Here is a 19,096-nt window from a genome sequence, read left to right as displayed (position 1 = left end):
TAGTTTCTAGGTAAAGAAAAACTTTTATTGGAAACTTCATTATGAAAAATTGAGCCATTACCAAATCTGAAGCCATCTCAGGAGTGGTATTAATAACACATGTGTTCATTAAACAAGGGGTGGATCTGTGGTACAGACGGGGTGCAGGACAAGGGGTGGGTCCATGGTACAGACGGGGTGCAGGACAAGGGGTGGGTCCATGGTACAGACGGGGTGCAGGACAAGGGGTGGGTCCATGGTACAGATGGGGTGCAGGACAAGGGGTGGATCTGTGGTACAGACGGGGTGAAGAGAATACAGAACTTTTGAGAAGTCTGTGTGTTCCATAATCCTCTCCACCCAAAGTAGACTGTATTTAATTCTCTTTTTCAAATGCACATTCTGTTTGCTTAAATCTACATCTGCTACTTGCTTTGAACATTGCCCGGAACGTATGTGCGGCTTGGCAGCAAGTCTCACTATGAAAAGGGAAGCACGGAATAAAGTTTGTCTTGCTGAACAGCCCAGCGCTCCTTGACATCCCGTGGTACTGCAGGGAAAGAGGCTGCGGTTCCCTTAAAGTCCTCTCCGGGCCCCAGCGCATGAACAGATAGGAGAGCTTTATGTATTACATTTTGACAATATGAAAATATTTGTTGAAATCATTAGTTTGTTTCAGGGCCATTGTGTGGTTTTGATTGTTTTTAGAGCCGTTTGCGTCTTCTGATTGGGTTTTTTTTTTTTTTCCTTTGCTATGAAGTGTGTGCTCCAAAACTATGTCTGCCTGCCTGCTTGATCTGAGCAGCATTTAATGACAGCTCAATCTTGACCCAAGTTTCAAACAGTGACATAAAATGTAATGTCTTGGGAGTCTGACTTCACATTCGCTCTGGCACCTAAAAGCCTTTTGCAGGACTCGCCCCACTTAATGTCTTACTGCTAGTGCTTGTTGCAGTTGTGGAGCAGGAGAAGCCAGGGCGAGCCCTCGCTGTAGCTTCTGGTGTGTGTCTGCTGCACTTTATGAATCAGATGCTGTTACTCCACATCCCCAGCAAGATGCTGGGACGCAGAGGTGCCCTGGGCTTTCCAGTCGGAGTCTAAAGGCAAATTGAAGTCACAGCCATGGTAGATGGTTTTTCTAAAAGCATTCCCATAATTGTGATTAGTTTGTGGGAGTTCCTGTGAGCTGGATAATGTGCAGGCCATTTGGGAAGTTGGACTAGTAAACGATCAGTAAGGGCTAGTTTCTTTTCTTGGACAGCAGACAATTTTCATTTGTAAAATTCCGGTTACTTTGGTCTGAGAGGTGGAGGGAGAGAGCCAACTCCTTGGCCTCTACAATGCAGCATACATACAGTAAACAGCTTAGAATGATGATAAAGGAGAGGATTTCAAGTGAGTGAGTGAAGATGTAAGGAGGAGGTTGATAATTCTGGATCCATATGGTAGCTGCCATTGTGACCCAGACACAGCAGTTCAGTATAAGATACCGTTTTTGTTTTCAAGGCTCTTTGATTTAAAAATAAAACAAAACGAAGCCCTGGGAAGGCGGGCTTTTGAAGGAGTATTTCTGGGCAGTCTGCCTCGGGACATTTGTAGCTCTGGGCACTTGAATTCTACTCTTGCAGAACACGCACCTAAAAAAGTGAAGGTGAGTACTGGGGCCAGACCTGGCTCTCCATAGCCTGGGAAGGCCTCGTGAGTTAAAGCCTGGGTAGAGTTGAAGGGCTTTGGTTTGTGGTTTCCAACTTGTACAACGATAAGCCCCTGCTATTTTGACGGCAGTTCTTTATTGTGTGGAGGAGCTAGGGCTGTGCGAGTGTGCGTCTGTGCGGATCAGAGAACAACCTGGGTCCCAGGGATAGAACTCGGGTGCATCAGATGTGGCAGTGGGTGACCTGCCCTGCTGAGTGTCTTTTAAGCTAGGAACACTTCAAAGGTTCCTCCCCACACTGTTGACGTGCAGTTCTGAACCCTTCTGTTGGACACTGTTGGACTTCCTCTTTGCTGTGCTTCCTTGGGAAATTCCCAGGGACACAGAGCTATTAATTCAGAACTGAATAGCACTGGATGGCTGCTTCCATGGGGGAACTTTGCACCCAATATGGACGTGTCTAACCACAGTCCAGCTGGGAGAAGGTGCCAGCTGTTGCTTCACTGGTCTCAAATAGTGGAGCAATGAGGAGTTGTAGCTCTCTATTAAGGGCCTTCCCCCCTTTGTTTCTTTGGACTTGGCTTTCTTCCTTCTGTTGAGCCACTCTGCAAAGGAATGCCTAGGTGTGAGGTAGGACTCAGAGGTATTTCCTCACCCACATACCCCGAGGCTTCTGTTTATCTGTGGCCTACAGCTTAAGTGGATTCTGTTCTCACCTTATCTGCTCATGGTTGATGAGAAGCAGAGCCACAGAAAGCAGGGTATATGTGAACTAGATAACCCGGTTGTGGCTTATTTGCTTTTCTTTAGGTTAAGTAGATAGAAAATGAACGGAAGGCCTTCCATGTGCTGTTAATGTGATGTTAACCTAACGGTCAAAATCCAAAATGGCTGTTGTTGTTAACTATAAACTTATTGTAATGGTCACATCAGCAGTTCATGGTGGGTTTCCTTGTGCCTCCAGTAAGTCCATGGAAGTAAGTGGCAGCCTGCTGTTGTGTTGCCGTAACTCAGTTCATGGTGGCTTCTGGGAGTGTGGCTTTGGTCTTGAAAGTTTAATGGCGCCGTGTGCAGTTTGCTTCTCCTGAGCTTTAGCGGCAAGGCTCTTGAAAAACTGGGTGGGTGGGAGGAAAGCCAAGCGGGGAGATGGGAGCACTCTGTCAACGTTAGAACCAGGACAGTCCTTCTTTATTATTTCTGTGTTATACCTCCTATTCAAATGGCAATGTGTTTGCTTTGTTACTTGTTTTAGAGGCAGAGGCTCCCTTTATAGCCCAGGCTGGCCTCAAACTTGAGCTGATCCTTTTGCTTATCTTCCTGAGTGGTAGCATCACAACATTCGATTTAATTCTCGATTCTTAAAATTGGGTGCTGGACTCAATCATCAGGACAGGTAATGAACGACACCTTTTACGGAATGGGCCAAGCACTGACTTGGTTGTATCGTAGTGAAACTGCAGTGTAGAGGAATGTTTCGTTTTGTGTTTTCTATGTAGTCAGGATTGCCATCCGCTCCTGACAGTTGTCTCTTGTCTCTGCTTCCCAAGTGCTGGCATCACAGGCACGCACCACCGGACCCGGCTGCTTGGGAGTTTCTGAAAGCAGTTCGGTTGATCTTAGCCCTCTCATTTTATATTCATTTAGGAATGATAGGTGAGTTGGGAAGGAGAATCTGTATGGTGATGAAGAAAGACTGGCGTTCCCTTGTTCCTTCCCATGATAATAATCAGATCTGCTGCTCTTAGTTTTCAAATGTATTTATACATACAGCAGCCTTGGAGCTTGGACCTCTGACTCTTCTAGTTTACAGAAGAGCTTCATCTTCATTAGTCTTCCTGACGGTCCTGTGGATTAGGGAAGAGTTGGACTTTACAGAGTTTTGCTGCTGGTCCTGGAAGGTTTTAAACCTCTGTGAGGTATTCTGAAAATGCTTTTATAAAGTCCACTTTATCCAAGTTATTTGAGGGAGTCTTAGCAAGCTTATAAACTCTTTTTACAAAAAAAAATAATTTTAAGTCATAATGCACGCTTGCTTTAGCTAATAGACAAGTCATTGTTTGTAATTAGCATATCCAATGAACAATGTGGGGTTCTAGCATGTTGACTGGGATACTTCTCAGATGTCTTTAGAAATGGGGAAACCAAAGATCAGAGAGAGCAAGAACCCCACAGGGAAGATGTCAGTGCTGGCAGGAGCGGCTCCCAGTTGGCAGATGGCACTAAAGTTTAGCTGCTCTCTGGCAGATGTGTGGTAGATGCTGGCTTTATACTGAGGCTCAGTTATTCAAAATGCACTGTTTGTTTTTAATGATATCTGTTCTATTGACTGTTCCACAGTTTCTTCCATCTCTTACTTTCAATTTGAAACAACCTAGCAAGTTTAGTTTTAGCGCCCACTGAACTGACAATGTTGGGGCTTTTATTTGTAAGTTAAATTTGATTAAAATTAGTCAAATCAGTTTGCGTTAACTTAAGGGTATCCTAGCTAGAGACTGCTTCCTTCAGGGTATCATTGTATAACCGGGGTCTTCTTTAGGCTAAGTAGGTAGGAACTAATCCGAAGGCCTTCCATGTGCTGGGAAGGAACTTTACACGGCCTCCAGTCTGGTTGTCTTGTTTTCACATTGTTTATAGAACTGCAAAAATAACAGGATTTATAAAAGTGTGTAGCGTATCACTAGTGCCCTCTCCTGTACCTTTTAACTTTGTATTTAGCATGTGTGAGTGTTTTGAGTATGTGGTATATGCACCACTTGCAGGCATGACACTCACAGGGGTCAGAAAGGGTATCAGATCCCATGGAAACAGGGTTACCAATGGCTTTGTAAACCGCCTTGTGGTGCTAGAAACTGAACCCAGTTCCCGAGCCTCTCCACCATTCCCTGTAAAAAGAAAGGACCAGACAGAAGTAATGGCCAAAGGGTAGCGAAGGAGTCAGTGAGGCCTCCTTGCATCTGTGCGCACCTCAACCGCACAGCACTGTGGGATTGGATTGTGGTCCTGCCAGGTAGTGATAAAAGCACTTTGGGGCTTTTCTTCAGACAGTTTTTCAGTAGACGAAGAAATTGCAACGATCTTCTAGTTCTTGAAATAAAATCTATAATTTGTTTGCCCAAGACTGTGTTGAAAAACATTGTAATCTGAGTTTTGTTTGCTTTTAGTGTCGTTTTTTTGTCTTATAGATTTACACCTCTTTTTCTAGTAATACCACTTTAAATGAATAATGCAATTATTAGTTCAACAAGAGGAAAACCTTGATATGTGGTTATTATTAATACAACCAGTCTAGTTTAAAAATATCTGCCAATGCAGCGCATGAAGGAAAGGAGGATGCGTTTGAGCAGGTGCGGTCTGTGCAGTGGGGGCACTAGATGAAGGTGGGGAAGGAGGCTCCCGCGTGTGCTTCCTAAGGGAGTGGTGTGGTCACTGCTGCCCCTTAGTTCTCTTAATGGACGTAGTTCTTAGTCCCCAAAGCTGTGTGACGGAGACGTGCATGGTAACTTAATTCAGACAGGCGATTAAGCAGTCCAGAGATTGTACTCCTTTTCCTTATACGCTTCCCTTTTTTGGAGTTTTAGGAAAGAGAAGTATGGGCAAAATGAATAATTCCTTGTTTAGAACAAAACTTTAAATTCGTGTTTCTAATACCTTAAAAGAACAAAATAGGATTTTGTTAAAGAGAAAATGGAAAAGACCAAGTAATCTGAAAGCTATTGGGTTTTGTGTGTGTGTGTGTGTGTGTGAAATGGATAATTTAAAATTTGGAAACCTTTTATAATTAGCCAATAGCTAATGTCGGCTGCATCATTAAATGCTTGGGTTTTGTCTTGTCTTGTTTTTCACTTCCTGTTACCTCATCCAGTGCAATATCAGATGGAAATGATGCGCAGCCTTCGCCATGTGAACATCGACCACCTCCACGTGGGCTGGTATCAGTCCACGTACTACGGCTCGTTCGTTACCCGGGCGCTTCTGGACTCTCAGTTCAGCTACCAGCACGCCATCGAGGAGTCTGTGGTGCTCATCTACGGTGAGTGGGAGGCTCCTTTACTCTTCCTCCTCAGTATTATTACGACTGCTTTTGCGTTCTGTCTTTCTGCCTCTTGGAGCAGCCTGGCAGGCCTTCCCAAGTAAACATCAGCCCTGCTCTGCAGCAGCCTCGGCAGCAGCTAAGTCTAGACAGGGTTTCCTTCTTTCTGTTTATTTTTCTTGCTATCAGAGCCCTGATGTGTACGTTTTGGAATGCTGGGGTAGCTGCTTCGCCCCCCTCCTCTCCCTCCCTTTTTGCAGGAGCTGGTGGAATGAGACCAGATGTCTCACAAACTCCGAACGCTGGAGTGTCTGCTTCTGTACATGGCTGACCAATCCTAACACAGCTTGCCAGGTTTTCCTTCGCTTTTTTCCTTCTCTCTCTCTCTCTCTCTCTCTCTCTCTCTCTCTCTCTCTCTCTCTCTCTCTCTCTCTCTCTCTTTTCTGTTTTCTTCTTTTTTTTAAACCTCTGACAGCAGCGTACAAAACCTGGACTGTTTCTTAGCACAAAGATTTTTTTCTTTTCGGCCTATTTAATGGTGTTTCCTCAAGCTCTCCAGACCAGATGTTCTGTGATGTATCAGAACCGTAGGCAATTTAACAGCTTTATAGCCTCCCCTCCCCAAACACTCACAGTTCGCCATAGCTGGCAGACCCGAGTATGGTTTCCAGCTGAGAGGTAAATGTAACGTCCTGAGTATCTGTCAGAAAAAATACTAATGAATACGATCAATCTTCTGAGCTGCCCCGAAATTGTTTCAGTGTTTTAGCAATTGGATTACAGAGAGAACAGGTTGTTAAAGCGCACTTATATTGGCTGGAAACATTGCGTCATCGGACCTTGATAAATTTTCCACTTGCTTCCATCTATTTTGGTTTTCATTTTATCACCCATTGCTCCAAGTTTCACTGTGTTGAATTTCAGACAACATGAATGTTAACACGGGTTTTAGGCGAGTATTGGCTCACCAGAGCCGTTATCATGCAGCAAGTGCTAAGCTCCTTTCCTTGTGGAGTGTTTAAGCAGTCAGTTTTGACAGAACTTCTTTCCCTAAAACTAAAAACGACACTTTTCGATAGCGCTTTGACTTAGTGATTTGGTTTTTACAATCTGCTTAATAAAGAACTGTGAGCAGTGCTTCTCTGGGATGGATACATTTTGTTCCCAGGGCTGTTTGTCTTGGATTTATTGATTGAAGGGCTACAGAAGTATACATAGAGATTTTCCTATGTTTAACATTCATGAGTATTTACACAAGATCTATAGAACTGATCATATATTTAATTTTCAACACGTTTACTGGTTCCACTCGAGGGATGGACTTGAGGTGTCCTAGCTAGATTTTGATTCTATTCTGGTTTTAATCAGCTTCAAATTATGTCCAGATTATTTAGTTTGGTCTTCACATTTCGACGTTTGTGTGATTAGCAGCAGTGCGCCCAGAACTAGTCCGGTGTGAGCACCAGTGGTGAGCACGTTCTCAGTCAGAGCTTTCTCTTCCCTGTTTGCAGATCCCATAAAAACTGCCCAAGGCTCCCTCTCGCTGAAGGCGTACAGGCTGACTCCTAAACTGATGGAAGTTTGTAAAGAGAAGGACTTTTCCCCTGAAGCGTAAGTGTTCCGGGCCCATGAGGCATATGGTAAATGACTTAGGCTTTTTTTTAAAGGCTTTCAGTTTGCCACGTGGATTGAGTCTTGGTTGGGATATGGTGATGCTGCGTGGGTGGTGGAAGTTTTCTGCACTGGGCAAGCGCCACTTGGTTTCTCCTTCTCCGAGTTTAAGTTATTCTCGGTGGAAAGTCTTGTCTGCTGCTTTCGCTCCGGGGAATGCAGTTAGTGGGAATTAAGCAGCCCACCTAGGAGACAGGTCACAAGTGGTAGGGGAAGAGGGTTAGCACTTAGCCCATTGCAGGCTGTAGCCTGCCCCTGCATCTTATGTCCTGTTGCTGGACGGAGTGGGGTAGATAGGCACAGTTCAGGAATTCAGGGGGGAAAATGGCTTATTGGAAATTTAGGAGGTAATTAACTCTTCTGAGATCTGGCTTCGTGGCATTTTTAAAAATATATATATTTAGAATTCTTCTGTTACTGTGAAGTTTTTTACTTCATATGAAACCTCATGTTGGACAGTTTATCCCTAGCTTCCCATTGGCTCCAAAAGAAAGAAAATAAGAAAGAGAGAGAGAGAGAGAGAGAGAGAGAGAGAGAGAGAGAGAGAGAGAGAGAGAGAGAGAAAGAAAGAAAGGAAGAAAGAAAGAAAAGTAGATCCTTAGAAGCCAAGCTGAGGCAGGAGAGCTCTGAGTGTGGAGCTTAGCTAGGTTAAGAGAGGCAGGCGTGCTCATGCGTACTCACGCGTACTCACGCGTGCTCACTGCTCTCCTTTAACCGTCTGCAGTGTAGAGAGTGCTGCCCTTTCTAGCTGCTTTACGTGTGCATTACGTCAAGTAACTCACAGAGACATTTCAGTGTTACTGAAATGTAGGAATTCCCATCCTGAGTGAGGTAACCCAGTCACAAAAGAACAGACATAATATGCAGTCACTGATAATTGGATACGAGCCCCAGAAAGCTCAGAACACCCCAGAAACAACTCACAGACTGTGTGAAGTTCAAGAAAAAAAAAAGAAAAGAAAAAAAAATCATTATGCTCAATCCTTACACACCAAGAAAACTTTGACTAATTCCAGGTTACATCCTGTTTTACATGTCCTTTATGCTCATTGTAACTTGTAAGATCACAATGCACACTATCAAACCTTTAAAAAAAAAAAAAGTCAAGCACTGACAAAAAATGTATTTGTATACTTTTATGCAAAGATGCTTAAAATTTGTACATTTATCTTTGTTTTTGTTTTTTAAAATAAAGTTGTTCAATTAAAAAAAAAAGAATTCCCAACTGTAAAGAATAAGCAGGTGTTTTGCCTGTCTGTCTGTCTGTCTATTTGTCGTATTTTGCCAAGGACCTTGTTTTCTGGGCTTACAGCTTAGATTCATACCATTTTCAAAGTTACTCAGATCACTGGACTTGGGTTTGGCAGTCACTCCCCAGCCCCAAGCCGTTTAGAGAACTAATGAAACTGAGCTATGGAGGGGGCCCGTGATTAGGTAAGATGCGGGAACTGCTCAATGTAGCATTCAGTTCTGACCCCTGACCTCCTGGATTTTTTAACAGATTGAAAAAGGCAAGCATCACCTTTGAGCACATGTTTGAAGAAGTGCCGATTGTAATTAAAAATTCACATTTGATCAATGTCCTAATGTGGGAGCTGGAGAAGAAGTCAGCTGTGGCTGATAAACACGAACTGCTCAGTCTTGCTAGCAGGTAAGTAGCCCTGCCTCATGAAAGCCCCCACCCCCACCGATAATGCAAACTTTTTTGCATACTTTGCTTGTGAAATAAGGAGAAATTACTGAGAAACACCTAGAGGCTACTAAAATAAATGTAACCGAATGCACTGTTCATGTGGCCTCATAAAGACCCCTGTTGAAAGCTGTCAGGATAATCAGTGTCGTCAGAATGCTCGGCTGCCTCCCCGCCATCTCACTTAGACCTTAGTAGGATAAACACCAGGGAGAGGTTGCTGGGATTCAGTCTGATGTTGCTTACTGTACTGGATCCCAAGAGGCTTCTTCGGGAGCAGGAAAAGGTGCTTCACTTTGCTGTCTGACCCTTCCTTGTTCATGTGGAGACGTCCTAAAGAGTAAACTTTCGGCTGTTAGAGTGTTTGAGCGGAGTTGGCATTCTTGATTCTGACACTCTTATATCTTAGAAATGGCAGTGGGCGTGCAGTTTCCTTCAGTGTGACTGTTGTAGCTGACCAGTGGAAAGATCATGGTTTATTCTGCTTTAAGACTGGTGCTCAGGAACAAATCGTTGCCTCTCTGGAGCTACTGTTCATCTCTCTCCCTGACTTCCCCCATTTCTTGCTCCTTTTCTATGTTTTACAGTCGAGCCCAGGACTTCACACATGCTGGGCATGGCCGAGTGACTGCTTCAGACCAGTCTTCCTTTCGGTAGAGGCGTCAGAGGCACACACAGCTTCTCTTACATTCCTCTTAAGTTTTATTTGTGATTTTTCCTTTTGGTGGCAAGAGGTACCAGCAAACTTGGACTGTAAATAACCAAACAGTGGATAATCGGTCGGTTCAGTTTCCCTCTCAGCACTTAAGCTTACCTCACTGTAGCTTAGGTACTGAGATCTGCCTCCAGCTTCCAGGGACTGGGTTCATGGGTGTGTGCCACCATCCCTAGCTAAGGGTTCTTTTCTTAAGCAATCTGTTTTGAGCAGAACTTCAGTTATTTATCAGATTTGTCGTTATCATTCAGTATGAACTAGTAAGGACAATGAAAACTTGGAATCGTGAGCGGAGCAAAGATCTGGGGACCAGTATTTCCCATGTTCTGCACAAGTAACACCTCGGTTCAGGTAACATCATAGCAACAGCAATCCATCACAAAGGCCAAGGGCAAGGCCCTGAAGGGCAACAAGATGGAAACCTGAGGGTGACCAGAATGCTGAATGACATAGCTAGATTTCACGGAGCCAAAGAGCGGACTGTTTAGATGCAAAGGTACTTTCATAACGGCCCTTATATTTGTCTGCTTGAGAAGATCAATTTTTTCTTGTTTTTATAGAGGTACTTGGCACACTTTAATAGCGTGGGAGGTTGCAGTTTGATGTATTGGTGTACAGTTGTGCAGTCATTTTAAGCTTACTACACAAAACTATTTCCTTATATAATTCATGTCTTCCCTCTACCCTGGCTCTCTATATTGAGTGTACAGAAGAATCCAGCCTTTGAGTCACTTTTGGGTCACCAGTGAACCTGGCCTGGAATATTATCACTACACATCCTCAGTACTGTTTTATTGTGGTGTTATCCTCCGTGTTGGGACTCTGAGAGAGGCTGTCTGCTTTCCCTGTGAGACTGTTTTAGGGTAAATTAGTGGTTTGCGGGGAGGAGGTACGACCTGCTCCTGCTGTCATCTTTCTGTGGGTCCTTGTGTGGAGCCAGGTGTCACACGCCTGTCACACACAAAGCTACAGAATGAACCTTTTGTATACGCGTCTTCTCTCCTGTTAACAGCATAACAGGGTGGTACCTGGATTAGCTGCCTCTTTTAAAAAGTCTCTTCCTTAAATGCTAGGATTATTTTTCTCTTTTATGACCCATCCGTGGGTATCAGTTCTTTGATTTAGAATGAATTTATTTTACACATGCCTAAAACTTACAGTTCCTTTTGTCCAGAGTCTGAATTGTTTTACATTTTACTAAAGGGGTGATGATCCGTTCATTATTAGTTTTAACATTTGCAAGGCACAGGCCTTGAGCTTTTCACACACATGGAAAACAATTCTATCTCCTTCTTTTAGATGGCAAACTAGGGGTGCGTACCCTCCATAAAGGCTCATGAGCATGCTGTGTCGACAGCCGACTTCACTGTCTTGGTTCACATCTGGTTAAGTTATCTATTTCCAGTTCTTTGTTTCTTGGCAATAAAAAGCAGGGCTGGGTTATAGGAACCCCTCACAGGAACTTCTGTTTCTGTACACTGGCTAAACCAGTACCGAGGAGATTTCCCCAGAAAACTGTTCCTAGTGATGGGCCTGGTTTTCCTGTGAGTGGAATCATTGATCCCTGATGCCCACACCGTGTATCGTCTTGTGTGTTTCTCACTGATTGCTTTTCTGGAGACCATTATTGTGGTACGCATGTTGCAATATCTTTGAAGTCATGGTACTCTTTTAAAAGAACACTTGAGAGACATCGGTGGAAAGGAAGATTAAGAAATTTGGGAGGGTGATTCCTCCCCCCTTTCCTCCTCATAGTGAGAGGGAGGGAGGGAAGTGGGGGGGGAGGGTGTATGTGTGACTTGAGATACAGACTGTTGTGAGCCACCCTAGATGGGTGCTGTTCTTACCCGTTGAGCTAACACTCCCATTCTAACTTTCCTGCTGAAGTGAGTGTAGCGGGTCTCCAGGACTGAAGGTGCAGCTACGAGTGATGGCTGAGTCTCTACCTTCAGCAGGGGCCCTCTGCTCTCAGTGTGACCTCTCGGCTGTGGGACTGGTGAACTTTTCTTCCCCTGAGCCCTGCAGTTGGGAGTGTAGCAGCCGGTCATGTGAATGCTGTTTCATATACTTGACATGGCTCTGTTCTTTCGCTGTGAAGATGTTTGTCCCTCAGGCCGTTGGACCCTGCCCCAACCTTCATGAGCTGAAGGACACTGAGTGTCTACCGTGCTCATAGATTTTTCCTCTCCTGTCACTCCTAGTGTGCCATCATTGCCTGGCTTCCCTACCGCAGAAAGGAAAACCTTGACTCCTGCTACTGTTGTCCAACTTCCCATTGTTTATTGTGTTTGCACTTCTTCCCCGTTACTTATTTACATCCCATTGAAGCCCACCCCACCTCTCCCCCTTACACCCTCCCCTTCTCCTGCACTGGATGTCAGGTCTCAGCAGGACTAGGTAGGTTGTTTCCCGCTGAGCCCCATCAGGCTGTCCAGCTGGGGAGTGGGATACGTTGGCAGAGACAAGTCAGAGAGTCACTGTGTCCCTTGGAAGCACTCTGCAGTCCTCATGGAACTAACTCTTCCTTTAGGTCCCATTAATGTCAGGGTTGCTAGTGCACTCTCTTGCTGATCTGTCCATTGTCAGCGTTCATCTGGACCCATCGCACACGCACATTGTGGGGTGAGTCTGTCTTACTGCCACGAACTTCTCCTTTAAGCTAAAACATCATTCTCTTCCCTGACTTAAGTCTTTGCGTCTTAGACGGAGCCCAAGATTGCAAAGTTCAAGGCATGACTGCTGCTCACCTCAGGACTGTCACAGTGCCCAGAGGTCTTTGTACAATGACTCCAGTGTCTCTGCACTGCCATGATGCTCATGTCCTGGTTTTCAGTGTGTTCTGTCCGGCTGAGCTACTCACTACTGTGTGTGTGTTTGCCACACTGGGTCCCAGCACACTGCTCTGGCCCAGTACCCATAGTATGTATGCCTTTCCACTGGCCTTGCTGCCTGCCACCGTCTCCTTCTCAAAAGCCTGAACTGTAGCTGTCAGATAGTCTCATGTGTGTGTGTGTGTGTGTGTGTGTGTGTGTGTGTGTATCTGTGTGTGTGACTTTATCCAATCATACCGTCTTTTGTCGGCATCTGTTGTGTGTCTGCTACAGCACTTTCTGATGCTTATGTGCCTGTCCCTCCTCTCCGTGCAGTCAGTGTGTGAAGTGCAGGGGTGTCTTACACTTTGATCCTTAAGAGGTACCGTTCAGTGAATTGTGAAGCTAGTTGGAAGGCAACGCAGCTGATCCCTGGTTCTGGGCGTTTGTGTAACTACTAGGAAAAACCCTCTCCTTTCTCATCCTGTACCATATGCGCAAACACTTGAGTCTGGATGAATTAAAATCAAACCATTAAGCAACAAATACCCAATTCTCAAATATTTTTCAAGTTAAAAAGTGGTTCAGAAATTCCAGTGGGACACTATAAATAGAAACTGAGTATTAGTATTGAAGGAACACTTGAAGTCAGGCAGTGACACATGTCTACAATGCCAACACTAGGGAGGTAGAGTCAGGAGGATGGGAGACAGACTGGCTCAAGGTCAGCCTCAGGGTTAATAAGGCCAGCTTGGGCTCCGTGACGTCCTGTGGGAAAAGATAGGAAGGGGGCTAGAGAAGTTAGATTAGGTAGCTGTGGGGTTGTGGACTCGGGGTTGTGTGGGAACTGCTTGATGGGATTGAAAGGTAGCTTTTCACACACACACACACACACACACACACACACACACACACACACACCTCATTCTATTATAATACCATTTAAGGAGAAAAAAAAAAAACAAATGTTCTGATTCCCAATACAATCTATAATTTAGTTACGTTTACTTTGATTTGGTTCCCAGCCTGCTTCTTCCTTAACTGGTTGGTTGTTCAAACCAGGACACTGAGCCACCTGCACCCCGCAAAATGTCGTGTGTGTGTGAGGTGCTGCTCAGGTTGTGAGGCTCACCGCCGCTGTGTTTGGTCAGGCTGACAGCCACAGCGTCCTGGAACTCGCTCTGTAGGCCAGGCTGGCCTCAAACTCAAGAGGTTCATTTGTCTCTGCCCCCCGGGCTCTGAGGTGAAAGGTGTGTGCTGCCACACCTGCTCACGTTCAGTGTTTTAAAGACACAACTTCATGTACTCTTTTTTAAAGGAAGCAGGCTAGTCTTTAAGTGGCCAGGACACTCGATTGTTGCTGAGAAGATTCATTCACACAGACCACATGGCAGGGTTGGAGGGAAGCTTGGGCACTGGGTGGTTTTGATTTTCCGTGAACTGGGTTTGAACATGCCTATTTCTTGCCTGTCTCGGGCCTTCGTCCCGTGTGTGCTTATCCTCTCTCTAGAACGTTTGTTGGCATTGCTGACTCGTAATGCTCCGTTTTCAGCCTGCCACCTCCTCGGAGAGATGCTGACATGCCGTGTAAAGCATGTCCTCAGCTCTTCAGTTACAGGTCCGGTGGAAACGTGTCATCCACTGCTGTCTCGGTTGCCAGTAGCTGAGACTCGCAAGTAATGAACTTCAGCAAACATTTGTCAGTCTGAAGCTGGTGACTGGGAGTACTGGTTGTCAGCCAGCGGCTGTTGGGGTGTGTGTCTAGCAGTTGTCCAGGCTTCCTTGAAGCCGCAGATGATCGCAGGCAGCAGTGGTGTACGTGCGGCATTCTGTCGCTCCTTATCCTTATCACCCCCTCATACGAAGACGGTATACTTGAACTGAAAGACGACCTCCTGGAAATCCCGAATGGCAAGAGACAAAGATCATTTGCTCTGCGGAGCAGATGCTACCGTTGTGTTCAGAGCCGCTGGATGCGATGTGCAGTTTGAGGCGCTTTAATTGTTGCGTGCTCTCTCCAGTGACTTCTAATCTAAAGTTCCTGGGGCATGTGGGGAAAAAGTTCAGGAATATAGAATTGGAATTAAACTTAGTTTGTTAAGATGCCCACTATAAGTGCTCACTAGACGTGCTGAACAGTTCCTGACCCTCACCCCTCTGCTTTGAGAAGACACGGAGCTACTGCAGGCGCTCCTGGGTTATGCGGGAGGCTAACTCGGAGGCTTGTGAACTAGCTCTCCCTGTTGGCAGCCCTTGCTTCTACATGTGTGTGGGCTCATCCTGCTAACAAAAGGCAAGTTCAGCTAACATCGCCAACTGTCGAGCGCGCCTGCCATGCAATGCTCCGGAAAATAACACGGTAATGTACTTACTTTTCAGCAATCATCTGGGGAAGAATCTCCAGTTGCTGATGGACCGGGTGGATGAAATGAGCCAGGACATAATCAAATACAACACGTACATGAGAAACACCAGTAAACAGCAGCAGCAAAAACATCAGGTTGGTCTGGACACTGTGGCATTCGCCTATGTTTAGGTGTGGGACACAGGAGCCTCTTTCAGAATTGTCAGAATTGTTGGGAAACCATTGGCTGCTAACCTAATAATCATCGTGTTTTAAATGTTCTTTGTGTGGTATTATTTATTTACACCTTTTCCTTAAACATACCTGACTTCCAGAGAACTGATCTGTTAAGCTCAGGTAATGCCAAGGTTATGCAAATGGGTGATCCCTTCTGAGAAGGTCGGAGGCAGAGGGTCGCAGCTCATTTCTTCACTAACTCTAATGGCTTTGGTAGTGGCTCATTGCCGCAGACTTAGCGATCTTCAGTTCATTTAAAAACTGAGCAGTCGTGATTAAGAGCAGGCGGTTTTGATAGGAAATTATAGACCAGCTGCTGTGAAATCGAGAATGTAGTCCAGAGAAAACCTAAGATTACCTCAGGATTCTCATGCACATGCATAGCGTTTTAGCGCCTTTAACCATTTCTTTATTCGTGTTGCCTGACGGGCCGTGGCTTTCCGAATGTCTTGTACTGTTTTACTACTCACCTGTTCTAGCCTTTGATTCACAGATAGGTTGTCTGCAGAATGTGTGTCTGAGAATGGTGCCTGCCTATGACCACTGTGTTAAAGACTATAAAGGAGGCATGAAGCTCTGTGTGCTTAAAGCACAGCCAGGTAGTTCTGAGAGTGTTGGATTTAAAGGTCTTAGCGTCAGTCCACGTATGTAGTGAATTTAAAATACATGCGTTTGCCACCTGTGAGAGAAGATATATTAATCTGTACAGTGTTGTTGTTGTGTTAACGGAACATGTGGCAGATAGTCTCAGACAAACCGCGGAGCAGAGGATGGGCTCCAGCTTGGTTTCAAGAACTCGAGTGTGTAAGATCTCACATTGATGTCCCTCGTCCTGTAGGATGAACTCTCTTGTAAAGCAAGTTTGGCTTTAGCACAGTCGTGACCGCTGACTTTCAGCACGTGTCAGTGGATGGTGGCCTCGTTACCCAGCCGTGGCGTGTGGTGTCTCCGTGTGCTGCTGCCCCCGTGTCACGACGTCCGCGCAGCCACCACATTGCTGTTCTCAGGATGCCAACATGCCACTGGCAAATCATGTCCCTCTAAGGCCCATTGTTGTCAAAGGAGATGCAGACTGTCAGGGGTACAGTGACACCGAACTGACGGAAAATAAGATCTCTTTATTGGCTGCCGTGTTGAGCTTCACAGGAGCCAGTTAGCAAACACTGTGATTTATGGAAGCTCCGTCTGGAATTCAGAGCTGCTGGATTTGCTGGGGGAGGGGGCGGGGGGGCACACTCCCATCCACACTCGATTGAGAAAAATAATCAGTGATTTTCCCTCCGTAGTATCAGCAGCGTCGCCAGCAGGAGAACCTGCAGCGGCAGAGTCGGGGCGAGCCCCCCCTCCCTGAGGAGGACCTCTCCAAACTCTTCAAGCCGCACCAGGCCCCCGCCAGGATGGACTCATTGCTCATTGCAGGTATGGGTTGCCATGGCGACACGGGGGCTTCTTGTCTTCCTCAGAGATCAGAAGACAGCATCATGGGTCATAAACACGGGAGCTTCGCTTGACATGTGTGCATCTAAACATGTCTGGGCTGGCATTGTGCTTTCTAAAATGGGCGTCACGTGCGACATCGTTTGTGGAAACCTAGAATTAAAGCCCTTTTCATGTCTTCTCGTGGGTTTCTAATGTGAGGAAAACTCTGCTCTTCTCTGACTGTGGCAATACTTGGCATCTCCTTTCAGTGGGTGGCATGGGTTTGGTTTTTGTTGTTTAGTTTTTGTGGGTTGTTTTTGTTTTTTTGAGGTAGGGTCTCAGTGTAGCCTGCCTGGCCCCCAAAACAGCTGGCATCAAGGGTGTGCACTCCCCCTGCCCAGCAGAGTGGTTTAATGTATTAATATGTAGCACTTACTTAGCTGTATTTTTGTAGAAATTTTGTTAGACTAGATTTTTCAGTCAGTTCATATCCATGTAAAATGTATTAACATGAAATATCAAAAGCTAGTCTTTCACTTAACTCATTGCAAGGGTGAAGATTCTGATTCCTAAAACTGCTAATATACGTCTGAGACTTGATGGTGATACCGTGAAGGTGTCTGTGGGGAGGGCTCCTCATGCTTTCTCTTAGTTCATGGTCTTCCTCATGGGTCTGTAACCTGTACTGATCAGGCCACAGTAAGACGCCACCCGTGATGGATAACGTGCGACCTCAGCTGAACAAGCTCTCCTAGGATATGGCTGCCCGGCTCCTTCGTGATCAGGACTGTTGAGCTCGTGTATTCTAACTTCTTGTGGCATCCAGACTTAGGATTATGTGTTCCCACTGAGAGTCCAGTCACCTATGAGCAGTACACGTAGATTCAGCGGCACGGTCTGGTGTCACCCTGGCTGGACCTTAGAAGGCTGTGTCTTCCTGTGCAGTGTGGTGTTTACGCTGTCACTGTGGACGGCACAGGCTGCATGACGGTGCTCTCCTCTCAGAAGTAGGAGCAATTTCACCATCTTTTTCTCATTGCTTTCATTATAAAATTAGAATTGTACTCTTTGTGACTGGGCTGTGTGTGTGTGTGTCACTGCACACTTGTGGAGGTCAGTGCAACTGCCTTCCACAAGTGAGCCCTGGGAACAGAGCCGCCCAGCAGCCTTGGCCTTCAGGCACTTTTCTACACTAAGCCAGTCTTGTCCAGCCCAGTACTATTTTTAGTGGGCTCTTTTTAAAATTAAAAATGGCTGTGCTGTCCATTTTTGTTGCACTTCCCTCCTAGGTTTTAAATTTGTCTTGCAGTCTTTGTTTTCTTGTTGTTTAGCGAAGGTTTTTGCAAGTTTTAAATTAGAGGGACTGGAATACAGTCCCTCTCTTAAGGTCAAGTTCAAGTAGTCTGTAGACTGAGCCCTGTGCACTTGACACTCCAGGGAAGGACCCTTAGCACTCCCAAAGATGGCACTGCAGACCACGGGGCCAGTCACACACATGGCCCTGTAAACCCTGGTGAGCTGCAGGTGGCAGTTTTATCTTGTCCTCCTGCCGGCTGAGGAGAGCCTGTGTGGCCCTCTCGGTTGTCTTAGCATGGTGTGAGTCTGATCTGCTGTTGGCAGACAGCTACAGGACAGGGCTTTGGCACAGTGGCTGACGATTATTAGGTGGGTGGTGGTTTTCCTTCATCCTTTAGGTCCCTAAAACTGGAAGGTAGATTCTTTGCAAAAGACATGTTCTTTCTCCCTTGTGGGAAAAAAAAAATAACTGGGTTGTTTTCTTTCTTTAGTTAATTTCTTGGTTTAAAACAAAACACAAGTGATTTTTTTGCTTTTGAAATTCTAGTTCATTTTTCAGTTTGTTGAACATTAGTTATGATTTCTCTTTCTCAAACATGCAGGTCAGATTAACACTTACTGCCAGAACATCAAGGAGTTCACTGCCCAAAACTTAGGCAAACTCTTCATGGCCCAGGCTCTTCAGGAACACAATAATTAAGAAAAGGAAGCTTCCAGAAAAGAAGTTGAGTAGGCCGGCTGTGGAGACTCCACTAGTGTGACTTGGAAAATGTATTTCTATACTGTAAAGTGGACAGTTTGTGTGCGCTGTGATGTTGCCGCTGTGCTGGATTTCTAGCCAATAATAAAACTTCAATTGGTTTAGTTGCCTTTGTGTGTGTTTATTTTGTTTCAATTTCCAATTCCTTCATTTCCAAGATTAGAGAAGTCTTGACCAGACTGAAGCTCTCAGGTCACACTCAGTGCGTGCTCCTGTGGCGTTCTCTGCTGTCCTCTCCCTTCCTGCCCTTTCTGGGCTGCTGGGCCTTTTTATCTGCTCTGCAGGCCCGTGGATGCTTTCTGTACTTCCCAGACTTGGAATAATTTGCCTTCGTTTGATCCTTCCCTTTCTTCAAGTGATAGACACCTGTTTCCATATTCATAGGCCACCAAGCATACGAATTTGAAAGGTCATTTTATTAGATATCTCATATGAAAATAAAAATTTTATGTTTATTTGGGAATTCATATTTATCTTCCTCTATCACGGAG

The 19,096-nt window shown here is 45.4% G+C and overlaps 1 protein-coding gene across 1 annotated transcript in view; it reads left to right on the top strand.

Annotated features, from left to right (window-relative positions):
- EIF3H (eukaryotic translation initiation factor 3 subunit H) overlaps positions 1-18,713 on the top strand; it is a 66,267-nt gene extending 47,554 nt beyond the window's left edge. Inside the window, exons 3-8 of the mRNA XM_080909488.1 lie at positions 5,496-5,663; positions 7,175-7,274; positions 8,836-8,985; positions 14,929-15,049; positions 16,417-16,549; positions 18,448-18,713. Of these exons, the coding sequence (XP_080765614.1) occupies positions 5,496-5,663; positions 7,175-7,274; positions 8,836-8,985; positions 14,929-15,049; positions 16,417-16,549; positions 18,448-18,545 (770 nt within the window). The 3' untranslated portion in view covers positions 18,546-18,713. The remainder of the gene's footprint in view (positions 1-5,495; positions 5,664-7,174; positions 7,275-8,835; positions 8,986-14,928; positions 15,050-16,416; positions 16,550-18,447) is intronic.
- The last annotated feature ends 383 nt before the right edge of the window (positions 18,714-19,096 follow it).

The sequence above is a fragment of the Micromys minutus genome, assembly GCF_963924665.1.
Source record: "Micromys minutus genome assembly, chromosome: 33".
Taxonomy (NCBI): Eukaryota; Metazoa; Chordata; class Mammalia; order Rodentia; family Muridae; genus Micromys; species Micromys minutus.
This window is presented reverse-complemented; position numbering and strand designations above follow the sequence as displayed.